The sequence below is a fragment of the Pleurodeles waltl genome, chromosome 7, assembly GCF_031143425.1.
Source record: "Pleurodeles waltl isolate 20211129_DDA chromosome 7, aPleWal1.hap1.20221129, whole genome shotgun sequence".
Taxonomy (NCBI): domain Eukaryota; kingdom Metazoa; phylum Chordata; class Amphibia; order Caudata; family Salamandridae; genus Pleurodeles; species Pleurodeles waltl.
Window position 1 is genome coordinate 173,687,634 of NC_090446.1, and position 13,450 is coordinate 173,701,083.

Genomic DNA, 13,450 nt, shown 5'->3' on the forward strand with positions numbered 1-13,450 from the left:
TAGTCCTGGGGTCCCTCCTGAGGTGTTGGATCTCCACCAGCCGAGTCGGGGTCGCCGGGTGCAGTGTTGCAAGTCTCACGCTTCTTGCGGGGAGCTTGCAGGGTTCTTTCAAGGCTGCTGGAAACAAAGTTGCAGCCTTTCTTGGAGCAGGTCCGCTGTCCTCGGGAGTTTCTTGTCTTTTCGAAGCAGGGGCAGTCCTCAGAGGATGTCGAGGTCGCTGGTCCCTTTGGAAGGCGTCGCTGGAGCAGGATCTTTGGAAGGCAGGAGACAGGCCGGTGAGTTTCTGGAGCCAAGGCAGTTGTCGTCTTCTGGTCTTCCTCTGCAGGGGTTTTCAGCTAGGCAGTCCTTCTTCTTGTAGTTGCAGGAATCTAATTTTCTAGGGTTCAGGGTAGCCCTTAAATACTAAATTTAAGGGCGTGTTTAGGTCTGGGGGGTTAGTAGCCAATGGCTACTAGCCCTGAGGGTGGGTACACCCTCTTTGTGCCTCCTCCCAAGGGGAGGGGGTCACAATCCTAACCCTATTGGGGGAATCCTCCATCTGCAAGATGGAGGATTTCTAAAAGTTAGAGTCACTTCAGCTCAGGACACCTTAGGGGCTGTCCTGACTGGCCAGTGACTCCTCCTTGTGGCTTTCTTTGTTCCCTCCAGCCTTGCCGCCAAAAGTGGGGGCCGTGGCCGGAGGGGGCGGGCAACTCCACTAAGCTGGAGTGCCCTGCTGGGCTGTGACAAAGGGGTGAGCCTTTGAGGCTCACCGCCAGGTGTCACAGCTCCTGCCTGGGGGAGGTGTTAGCATCTCCACCCAGTGCAGGCTTTGTTACTGGCCTCAGAGTGACAAAGGCACTCTCCCCATGGGGCCAGCAACATGTCTCTGGTGTGGCAGGCTGCTGGAACTAGTCAGCCTACACAGACAGTCGGTTAAGTTTCAGGGGGCACCTCTAAGGTGCCCTCTGGGGTGTATTTTGCAATAAAATGTACACTGGCATCAGTGTGCATTTATTGTGCTGAGGAGTTTGATACCAAACTTCCCAGTTTTCAGTGTAGCCATTATGGTGCTGTGGAGTTCGTGTTTGACAGACTCCCAGACCATATACTCTTATGGCTACCCTGCACTTACAATGTCTAAGGTTTTGTTTAGACACTGTAGGGGTACCATGCTCATGCACTGGTACCCTCACCTATGGTATAGTGCACCCTGCCTTAGGGCTGTAAGGCCTGCTAGAGGGGTGTCTTACCTATACTGCATAGGCAGTGAGAGGCTGGCATGGCACCCTGAGGGGAGTGCCATGTCGACTTACTCGTTTTGTCCTCACTAGCACACACAAGCTGGCAAGCAGTGTGTCTGTGCTGAGTGAGAGGTCTCCAGGGTGGCATAAGACATGCTGCAGCCCTTAGAGACCTTCCTTGGCATCAGGGTCCTTGGTACTAGAAGTACCAGTTACAAGGGACTTATCTGGATGCCAGGGTCTGCCAATTGTGGATACAAAAGTACAGGTTAGGGAAAGAACACTGGTGCTGGGGCCCGGTTAGTAGGCCTCAGCACACTTTCAATTGTAAACATAGCATCAGCAAAGGCAAAAAGTCAGGGGGCAACCATGCCAAGGAGGCATTTCCTTACACAACCCCCCCCCAAACGAAAGAGGATGAGACTAACCTTTCCCAAGAGAGTCTTCATTTTCTAAGTGGAAGAACCTGGAAAGGCCATCTGCATTGGCATGGGCAGTCCCAGGTCTGTGTTCCACTATAAAGTCCATTCCCTGTAGGGAGATGAACCACCTCAACAGTTTAGGATTTTCACCTTTCATTTGCATCAGCCATTTGAGAGGTCTGTGGTCAGTTTGAACTAGGAAGTGAGTCCCAAAGAGGTATGGTCTCAGCTTCTTCAGGGACCAAACCACAGCAAAGGCCTCCCTCTCAATGGCCCTCCAACGCTGCTCCCTGGGGAGTAACCTCCTGCTAATGAAAGCAACAGGCTGGTCAAGGCCATCATCATTTGTTTGGGACAAAACTGCCCCTATCCCATGTTCAGAGGCATCAGTCTGCACAATGAACTGCTTAGAATAATCTGGAGCTTTTAGAACTGGTGCTGAGCACATTGCTTGTTTCAGGGTGTCAAAGGCCTGTTGGCATTCCACAGTCCAGTTCACTTTCTTGGGCATTTTCTTGGAGGTGAGTTCAGTGAGGGCTGTCACAATGGATCCATATCCCTTCACAAACCTCCTGTAATACCCAGTCAAGCCAAGGAATGCCCTGACTTGAGTCTGGGTTTTTGGAGCTACCCAGTCCAGAATAGTCTGGATCTTTGGTTGGAGTGGCTGAACTTGGCCTCCACCTACAAGGTGGCCCAAGTAAACCACAGTTCCCTGCCCTATCTGGCATTTGGATGCCTTGATAGAGAGGCCTGCAGATTGCAGAGCCTTCAAAACCTTCTTCAGGTGGATCAGGTGATCCTGCCAGGTGGAGCTAAAGACAGCAATATCATCAAGATAAGCTGTGCTAAAGGACTCCAAGCCAGCAAGGACTTGATTCACCAACCTTTGGAAGGTGGCAGGGGCATTCTTTAAACCAAAGGGCATAACAGTGAACTGATAATGCCCATCAGGTGTGGAGAATGCTGTTTTCTCTTTTGCTCCAGGTGCCATTTTTATTTGCCAGTACCCTGCTGTCAAGTCAAAGGTACTCAAGAATTTGGCAGCACCTAATTTGTCTATGAGCTCATCAGCTCTTGGAATTGGATGAGCATCTGTCTTGGTGACAGAATTGAGCCCTCTGTAGTCCACACAAAACCTCATCTCTTTCTTGCCATCTTTGGTGTGAGGTTTGGGGACTAAGACCACTGGGCTAGCCCAGGGGCTGTCAGAGCGCTCAATTACTCCCAATTCCAGCATCTTGTGGACTTCCACCTTGATGCTTTCCTTAACATGGTCAGATTGTCTAAAGATTTTGTTCTTGACAGGCATGCGGTCTCCTGTGTCCACATCATGGGTACACAGGTATGTCTGACCAGGGGTTAAGGAGAAGAGTTCAGGAAACTGTTGTAGGACTCTCCTACAATCAGCTTGCTGTTGGCCAGAGAGGGTGTCTGAGTAGATCACTCCATCTACTGTGCCATCTTTTGGGTCTGATGACAAAAGATCAGGGAGAGGTTCACTCTCTGCCTCCTGATCCTCATCTGTTACCATCAACAGATTCACATCAGCCCTGTCATGGAAGAGCTTAAGGCGGTTCACATGGATCACCCTCTTGGGGCTCCTGCTTGTGCCCAGGTCCACCAGGTAGGTGACCTGACTCTTCCTCTCTAGTACTGGGTAAGGGCCACTCCATTTGTCCTGGAGTGCCCTGGGAGCCACAGGCTCCAGAACCCAGACTTTCTGCCCTGGTTGGAACTCAACCAGTGCAGCCTTTTGGTCATACCAAAACTTCTGGAGCTGTTGGCTGGCCTCAAGGTTTTTGGTTGCCTTTTCCATGTACTCTGCCATTCTAGAGCGAAGGCCAAGTACATAGTCCACTATGTCCTGTTTAGGCTCATGGAGAGGTCTCTCCCAGCCTTCTTTAACAAGGGCAAGTGGTCCTCTTACAGGATGACCAAACAGAAGTTCAAAGGGTGAGAATCCTACTCCCTTCTGTGGCACCTCTCTGTAAGCGAAAAGCAGACATGGCAAGAGGACATCCCATCTCCTTTTGAGTTTTTCTGGGAGCCCCATGATCATGCCTTTTAATGTCTTGTTGAATCTCTCAACCAAGCCATTAGTTTGTGGATGGTATGGTGTAGTGAATTTATAAGTCACTCCACACTCATTCCACATGTGCTTTAGGTATGCTGACATGAAGTTGGTACCTCTGTCAGACACCACCTCCTTAGGGAAACCCACTCTGGTAAAGATACCAATGAGGGCCTTGGCTACTGCAGGGGCAGTAGTCGACCTAAGGGGAATAGCTTCAGGATACCTGGTAGCATGATCCACTACTACCAGGATATACATATTTCCTGAGGCTGTGGGAGGGTCTAGTGGACCAACTATGTCCACACCCACTCTTTCAAAGGGAACCCCCACCACTGGAAGTGGAATGAGGGGGGCCTTTGGATGCCCACCTGTCTTACCACTGGCTTGACAGGTGGGGCAGGAGAGGCAAAACTCCTTAACCATGTGGGACATATTGGGCCAGTAGAAGTGGTTGACTAACCTCTCCCACGTCTTGGTTTGTCCCAAATGTCCAGCAAGGGGGATGTCATGGGCCAATGTTAGGATGAACTTCCTGAACAGCTGAGGCACTACCACTCTCCTAGTGGCACCAGGTTTGGGGTCTCTGGCCTCAGTGTATAGGAGTCCATCTTCCCAATAGACCCTATGTGTTCCATTTTTCTTGCCTTTGGACTCTTCAGCAGCTTGCTGCCTAAGGCCTTCAAGAGAGGGACAGGTTTCTTGTCCCTTACACAGCTCCTCCCTTGAGGGTCCCCCTGGGCCTAAGAGCTCAACCTGATAAGGTTCAAGCTCCAAAGGCTCAGTTCCCTCAGAGGGCAGAACTTCTTCCTGAGAAGAGAGGTTCCCTTTCTTTTGCTGTGTTGCAGTTGGTTTCCCAACTGACTTTCCTGTTCTCTTGGTAGGCTGGGCCATTTTTCCAGACTCCAGCTCTACTTTTTCACCCTGTGCCTTGCATTGTGCTCTTGTTTTCACACACACCAGTTCAGGGATACCCAGCATTGCTGCATGGGTTTTTAGTTCTACCTCAGCCCATGCTGAGGACTCCAGGTCATTTCCAAGCAGACAGTCCACTGGGATATTTGAGGAGACCACCACCTGTTTCAGGCCATTGACCCCTCCCCATTCTAAAGTAACCATTGCCATGGGATGTACTTTTCTCTGATTGTCAGCGTTGGTGACTGTGTAAGTTTTTCCAGTCAGGTATTGGCCAGGGGAAACCAGCTTCTCTGTCACTATGGTGACACTGGCACCTGTATCCCTCAGGCCCTCTATTCTAGTCCCATTAATTAAGAGTTGCTGTCTGTATTTTTGCATGTTAGGCGGCCAGACAGCTAGTGTGGCTAAATCCACCCCACCCTCAGAAACTAGAGTAGCTTCAGTGTGGACCCTGATTTGCTCTGGGCACACTGTTGATCCCACTTGGAGACTAGCCATACCAGTGTTACCTGGATGGGAGTTTGGAGTGGAACCTTTCTTGGGACAGGCCTTGTCTCCAGTTTGGTGTCCATGCTGTTTACAGCTATGACACCAGGCCTTTTTGGGATCAAAGTTTTTACCCTTGTACCCATTGTTTTGTGAAGAGGCTCTGGGCCCACCCTCCTGTGCAGGTTTTTGGGGGCCTGTAGAAGACTCTTTACTATTTTTAGTTTTGGTTGTCTCATCACCCTTCCCCTGGGGAGTCTTTGTGACCCCTTTCTTTTGGTCACCCCCTGTTGAAGTCTTGGACACCCTTGTCTTGACCCAATGGTCCGCCTTCTTTCCCAATTCTTGGGGAGAAATTGGTCCTAGGTCTACCAGATGCTGATGCAGTTTATCATTGAAACAATTACTTAACAGGTGTTCTTTCACAAATAAATTGTACAGCCCATCATAATTACTTACACCACTGCCTTGAATCCAACCATCTAGTGTTTTCACTGAGTAGTCAACAAAGTCAACCCAGGTCTGGCTCGAGGATTTTTGAGCCCCCCTGAACCTAATCCTGTACTCCTCAGTGGAGAATCCAAAGCCCTCAATCAGGGTACCCTTCATGAGGTCATAAGATTCTGCATCTTTTCCAGAGAGTGTGAGGAGTCTATCCCTACACTTTCCAGTGAACATTTCCCAAAGGAGAGCACCCCAGTGAGATCTGTTCACTTTTCTGGTTACACAAGCCCTCTCAAAAGCTGTGAACCATTTGGTGATGTCATCACCATCTTCATATTTTGTCACAATCCCTTTGGGGATTTTTAACATGTCAGGAGAATCTCTGACCCTATTTATATTGCTGCCACCATTGATGGGTCCTAGGCCCATCTCTTGTCTTTCCCTTTCTATGGCTAGGAGCTGTCTCTCTAAAGCCAATCTTTTGGCCATCCTGGCTAACAGGAGGTCATCTTCACTGAGAGCATCCTCAGTGATTTCAGAAATGTGGGACCCTCCTGTGAGGGACTCACTATTTCTGACTAACACAGTTGGAGACAGGACTTGAGGGGTCCTGTTCTCCCTATTTAGGACTGGAGGAGGGACATTGGCCTCCAAGTCACTAATTTCTTCCTCTGTGAGGTCATCATCAGAGGGGTTGGCTTTTTCAAACTCTGCCAACAGCTCCTGGAGCTGAATTTTGGTAGGTCTGGAGCCAATGGTTATTTTTTTGATATTACAGAGAGACCTTAGCTCCCTCATCTTAAGATGGAGGTAAGGTGTGGTGTCGAGTTCCACCACATTCATCTCTGTATCAGACATTATTTTGCTAAGAGTTGGAAGACTTTCTAAAGAATCTAAAACTGTTTCTAGAATCTAATTTCAAACTTTTAACAAACTTTTAGACTCTAAAAGACAATGCTAAACAGGGACTTAACACACAAGGCCCTAGCAGGACTTTTAAGAATTTAGAAAAATTTCAAATTGCAAAAAATGAATTTCTAATGACAATTTTGGAATTTGTCGTGTGATCAGGTATTGGCTGAGTAGTCCAGCAAATGCAAAGTCTTGTACCCCACCGCTGATCCACCAATGTAGGAAGTTGGCTCTGTATGTGCTATTTCAATGTAAGGAATAGCATGCACAGAGTCCAAGGGTTCCCCTTAGAGGTAAAATAGTGGTAAAAATAGATAATACTAATGCTCTATTTTGTGGTAGTGTGGTCGAGCAGTAGGCTTATCCAAGGAGTAGTGTTAAGCATTTGTTGTACATACACATAGACAATAAATGAGGTACACACACTCAGAGACAAATCCAGCCAATAGGTTTTGTTATAGAAAAATATCTTTTCTTAGTTTATTTTAAGAACCACAGGTTCAAATTCTACATGTAATATCTCATTCGAAAGGTATTGCAGGTAAGTACTTTAGGAACTTCAAATCATCAAAATTGCATGTATACTTTTCAAGTTATTCACAAATAGCTGTTTTAAAAGTGGACACTTAGTGCAATTTTCACAGTTCCTGGGGGAGGTAAGTTTTTGTTTTACCAGGTAAGTAAGACACTTACAGGGTTCAGTTCTTGGTCCAAGGTAGCCCACCGTTGGGGGTTCAGAGCAACCCCAAAGTCACCACACCAGCAGCCCAGGGCCGGTCAGGTGCAGAGTTCAAAGCGGTGCCCAAAACACATAGGCTAGAATGGAGAAGGGGGTGCCCCGGTTCCGGTCTGCTTGCAGGTAAGTACCCGCGTCTTCGGAGGGCAGACCAGGGGGGTTTTGTAGGGCACCGGGGGGGACACAAGCCCACACAGAAATTTCACCCTCAGCAGCGCGGGGGCGGCCGGGTGCACTGTAGAAACCAGCGTCGGGTTCGCAATGTTAGTCTATGAGAGATCTCGGGATCTCTTCAGCGCTGCAGGCAGGCAAGGGGGGGGATTCCTCGGGGAAACCTCCACTTGGGCAAGGGAGAGGGACTCCTGGGGGTCACTTCTCCAGTGAAAGTCCGGTCCTTCAGGTCCTGGGGGCTGCGGGTGCAGGGTCTCTCCCAGGCGTCGGGACTTAGGATTCAAAGAGTCGCGGTCAGGGGAAGCCTCGGGATTCCCTCTGCAGGCGGCGCTGTGGGTGCTCAGGGGGGACAGGTTTTTGTACTCACAGTATCAGAGTAGTCCTGGGGTCCCTCCTGAGGTGTTGGATCTCCACCAGCCGAGTCGGGGTCGCCGGGTGCAGTGTTGCAAGTCTCACGCTTCTTGCGGGGAGCTTGCAGGGTTCTTTCAAGGCTGCTGGAAACAAAGTTGCAGCCTTTCTTGGAGCAGGTCCGCTGTCCTCTGGAGTTTCTTGTCTTTTCGAAGCAGGGGCAGTCCTCAGAGGATGTCGAGGTCGCTGGTCCCTTTGGAAGGCGTCGCTGGAGCAGGATCTTTGGAAGGCAGGAGACAGGCTGGTGAGTTTCTGGAGCCAAGGCAGTTGTCGTCTTCTGGTCTTCCTCTGCAGGGGTTTTCAGCTAGGCAGTCCTTCTTCTTGTAGTTGCAGGAATCTAATTTTCTAGGGTTCAGGGTAGCCCTTAAATACTAAATTTAAGGGCGTGTTTAGGTCTGGGGGGTTAGTAGCCAATGGCTACTAGCCCTGAGGGTGGGTACACCCTCTTTGTGCCTCCTCCCAAGGGGAGGGGGTCACAATCCTAACCCTATTGGGGGAATCCTCCATCTGCAAGATGGAGGATTTCTAAAAGTTAGAGTCACTTCAGCTCAGGACACCTTAGGGGCTGTCCTGACTGGCCAGTGACTCCTCCTTGTGGCTTTCTTTGTTCCCTCCAGCCTTGCCGCCAAAAGTGGGGGCCGTGGCCGGAGGGGGCGGGCAACTCCACTAAGCTGGAGTGCCCTGCTGGGCTGTGACAAAGGGGTGAGCCTTTGAGGCTCACCGCCAGGTGTCACAGCTCCTGCCTGGGGGAGGTGTTAGCATCTCCACCCAGTGCAGGCTTTGTTACTGGCCTCAGAGTGACAAAGGCACTCTCCCCATGGGGCCAGCAACATGTCTCTGGTGTGGCAGGCTGCTGGAACTAGTCAGCCTACACAGACAGTCGGTTAAGTTTCAGGGGGCACCTCTAAGGTGCCCTCTGGGGTGTATTTTGCAATAAAATGTACACTGGCATCAGTGTGCATTTATTGTGCTGAAGAGTTTGATACCAAACTTCCCAGTTTTCAGTGTAGCCATTATGGTGCTGTGGAGTTCGTGTTTGACAGACTCCCAGACCATATACTCTTATGGCTACCCTGCACTTACAATGTCTAAGGTTTTGTTTAGACACTGTAGGGGTACCATGCTCATGCACTGGTACCCTCACCTATGGTATAGTGCACCCTGCCTTAGGGCTGTAAGGCCTGCTAGAGGGGTGTCTTACCTATACTGCATAGGCAGTGAGAGGCTGGCATGGCACCCTGAGGGGAGTGCCATGTCGACTTACTCGTTTTGTCCTCACTAGCACACACAAGCTGGCAAGCAGTGTGTCTGTGCTGAGTGAGAGGTCCCCAGGGTGGCATAAGACATGCTGCAGCCCTTAGAGACCTTCCTTGGCATCAGGGCCCTTGGTACTAGAAGTACCAGTTACAAGGGACTTATCTGGATGCCAGGGTCTGCCAATTGTGGATACAAAAGTACAGGTTAGGGAAAGAACACTGGTGCTGGGGCCTGGTTAGTAGGCCTCAGCACACTTTCAATTGTAAACATAGCATCAGCAAAGGCAAAAAGTCAGGGGGCAACCATGCCAAGGAGGAATTTCCTTACACTTCCTCTACCCACCTTTTCTCACCCGTTTGCTGGAAAACCATTATAACACAGGAATCAACAAAGGAGTCGCTGCTTGTGCGCAGTATCACCGAGAACGAGGAGTCACTCCATCCTGTGACTCGAAAATGCTTCTTCAAAGCAACACTCCGAACCCAACACTAGATGGTGGGAGTGTGCAGAGCATGTGAATCTACAGTACTACATGCCACGAACAGATGCTTTCTGATAGGTAAAATTTTCCTTTCTGTGCCTTGTTGTTACCTTTCCAAGATCTGACATGCAGGATCGTCGTCTTTTTACAGTCCAGTAGTCACCCATCATTGTTTATATGGAGGCATCACTCAAATGAAACACGCACACACACTGCAAGGCACCTGCCTGAGAGGACTTACATTAATCATTGGCTGCTTCGTCTGGGATAAAATAAGACCATGTTGAACCCTTAATTATTTAACTTTGAACGAAGCACTCCTGGAGCTGGTTTTTACACAAAAATGGATATGAGGCTTTACCCATACTCTGCTGCAGAAAACGTTTCTCAAATTTGCTAAAATCATGTGTATCAGCACCTAGGGTTTTTAGATGCTTTATGCGTTTAGCGAACAGATGCCCCAGGCCAGCACACCTCTCTCAAAAGTGTTTCAGCTCCAGATCTCAGTGCAGTTTGCTATCTGCCACTTCTAGGGAGAGACTAATATATTGACCATATTCTGAAATCGAAGGGCATAGTCAAAATTGTGACGTGTACAAACAATTGATGTAGTTAACATTAAAAAATTGCCTGCCTCATGTCCCTTAAAACTAGGTGGATCCCAAACATTTGTAGTTCTAAAAACTGGGTCGTAGTTCTATATTGTTTAGGAAGCACTGCTGGCTTATACCATTTTCTTTAACTACTTTCTTCCATGTTCCTTGACATCAGTGGTGCACCAACCATAACATTCAGGTGTACGCATAGCTTACACTTTTGAATGAGAATTTGGAAGATAGTCTAAGAGACAGCGTGTGATACGACACAGATGTGTATAAAAAGGCCTAACAATAGATGGAGCAAAAAGACCACCTTTAGGTGACTGAAAGAAATGGAAATGTTGGGCCGATAAAGCCTATACCTTGCCTGGTTGTATGACAGTTTCGTATGGGCTGCTGCCTGCCACTGCTAGGACATCTCTGGGCATTTCGCATGCCTGATTTTATTTGGCCTATTTCTGTGGATGGCTCCCTACCGCTTTCTGGTTGGCATTTTCAGAACACGTACCCATGCTGGTTGTATAAAGTTTGCTCCATTGCTGCTTCAGGCTACACACCTTAGAGCATATATTATGGCTTCTTGTGTAATGATCATTCCTATGTTTGATCCCTGCCTCTTCTTGACAGCTTTATCAAACCTTATAGCATGGTTAATTGCAAAATGTCCATTCCTGTGGGTTAGTCCTCTGGTGCTCTTAGGTGGGCTGAATTGATCATATACTACTGAAGATGGAAAGCTGCATTTCTGGTTAGTTTTCTTTTGTTCCGTATTTGGTGTTTGTTAGGCTGTATGTTATTGACCACTCTAAATATGGTAGGTACCTACAGATGCAACATGACCATGTCTGTTTTCACACTTTATTCACTTTTTGGAGGGAGAGGGGGGTTGTTGTGTGTGTCTGTGTGCACATTGTCAAATGTATCATATATGCACAACTCCAAAACACATTCCACATAGTTTGCACTGACCCATGGCATGTTCTGTCCGGTCAGACGCTCACATCCAAGGCTGAAGCTTCTTATATCACTTTTTCCATCTCTGTATGTACTAAGGTGTGGTGACAGAAATGGACTAACAGCACAAATTTGGGTCTCACTCATGACCGAATATCTATATTGGTCATGTGATGGACACACACTCTTGCACTCATGTTTTCTCACAGAGTAGCTTTAAAGCCATTCATGAATGTACTATGAATACTCAGCAGGGAAATGAAGCACTGAATAAATGCAGCTATACCACTTTAAAGTCTTGATCTCAACACTTGTAGCTCATGTCTATGGTTCAAATAACCATTAACGTCTCTCTTATCTGTAGGTAAAACTGCTGCTTTTATGTTGCCTGTGCTTGAGCGCCTGATCTACAAACCACGCCAGGCTCCTGTGACCCGTGTCCTAGTTCTTGTGCCGACTCGAGAGCTAGGCATTCAGGTGCATTCAGTCACGAAACACCTGGCTGAATTTACTGGCATCACTACATGCTTGACTGTTGGTGAGTACCCATAAATGGGATTAGAATCATGTATTTCTAATGCCTGTACAGCTATAGCTCTTTGCTAATGTATAGCTCATTTTACTGAGATGATTTTGGGGGGGGGCAAGTGAGGTATGGTTATCATGTCAGTGGATAAATGTATTAGTCTGAGCCATTTCCTGCTGAACTACAGAAAACGTTCAGCACACTATACATGTACAACTAAGCAAAGAATTGTCTCATTAGTAGCAGGACTAGTAAACTCTTAAAGGAAACTTAACAGATCATAGTTACGTCAGAGAGCCTGGGAAAGGTAATTTCACTGTTATGGAACAAGTAAACACCCAGACGGGAAAGATGTACTGCGCTGTCAATTGAACCCTCTTTCATTTGACGGCAGTGGAGCTGCACTGGCAAGATAGAGGCATCATCAAAGCAGTTTTCCCGTTAGAGGAAATGGAGAGTCAAGTTCTGGAATACTGCTATTTGGCCTTTAATGACATTGGAAGTGTTGTCGAAAGAATTGCCATAATCCCAACAAGATCCAGTTTTACCTGTGACTATCATTGTGTGGAAAGCTGTGCAGTTACTGAAGATGATGAAAGTAAATTGCAGAGATTACCTGAATCCGAGTTTGTGGAGAAAAAACAGGACAAATATGAAAATAAGGGTTTTTTATTACTAGAATTTTTATCCCTGTGTCCTCGTGTCATGGCAAACCTCTATCTCATTAGACTAAACAATGGATTTTAGAGTACTGCCCGTTTGCAAATGATCATTATCTTGGGTTTATTCGAGTATAACTAGAGCCAGCAAAGCACCATCTAGAGACCAATGTTTTATATGCACAATTGGAGTTTCCATACTATGATCCTCGAATCCCTCTGTAGCAAAAGGATTCAACTGATTGTCGTCATAGAGGTTTTTTGACTGAGGTGCACTTGGTTCCTGCTAAACAGGTCCTCCGTGCCACTGTCTTTCCCTAAAATTAGGTACAAGACCTAAATTGTGTACAATTGGCACACACTCTAGTACCTCTGTAAGTCCCTAGTAAGTGGTACCCCTTGTACATAGGCCCTGGGTACTAGAGAGGGTCTCTAAGGGCTGCAGCATGTATTGTGCCACCATAAGGGACCCCACTAAAATTTCACACAGCCTGCCATTGCAGACTGGTGACCTGGAACAGGCCATGCGAGAAAACATGACTTGCACACTCATTGTGTGCCTTTGCCCAATCACTACATCTAAATATATGTAAGCCCTCCTACAGCAGGCCTTAAAGCCCTAATGCAGGGTGCATTATATTTGATGAGAGAACCTAATCTGCATGAACAGATATTCCCCTGTGATGTCTAGTTTAATTAGTAGATGGTGCCAGTGATGGGAGAAGCCATGTTGATGTATGTAGTGGACACTCGTCATTACGAGCTACCCAGATACATAAAGGCTTCGCTGAAACCTCTGGTGTTTGGTATCAAACACCTCGTCTTCATAAATCCAGACTGATGGCAGTCCTGAATTTATTATGACATGCACCCAGAGGGCACCTTAGAGATTTCCCCTCACACCTATTAGACATTTAGTGTGCTGGCTGACTACCACCACAGACATGTTTCTGACACTTGGAGGTGAGAGCCTCTGCTCCCAGAGACCAGAAACAATGTCTGCTCTGGAGGACGGTTGTAGGGAAGTGCCTCTTTTTGACATGGATACCAAACCCCACTTTTTGTCTGGTATCTGATGTGATTTCGACTGAAAGTGCACTGGGCTCCTGCGAGTTAGGCCCCCAGTGCCAGATCTCTTTCCCAAAAACTGCACAGTTGTTTCCCCTATTGGCAAAACCTT

The 13,450-nt window shown here is 47.7% G+C and overlaps 1 protein-coding gene across 1 annotated transcript in view; it reads left to right on the top strand.

The window, feature by feature from the left end:
• Positions 1–13,450, top strand: part of DDX27 (DEAD-box helicase 27) — a 240,072-nt gene that overhangs the window by 111,927 nt on the left and 114,695 nt on the right. The window contains exon 8 of the mRNA XM_069243478.1: positions 11,450–11,623. Within this exon, the coding sequence (XP_069099579.1) occupies positions 11,450–11,623 (174 nt within the window). The remainder of the gene's footprint in view (positions 1–11,449; positions 11,624–13,450) is intronic.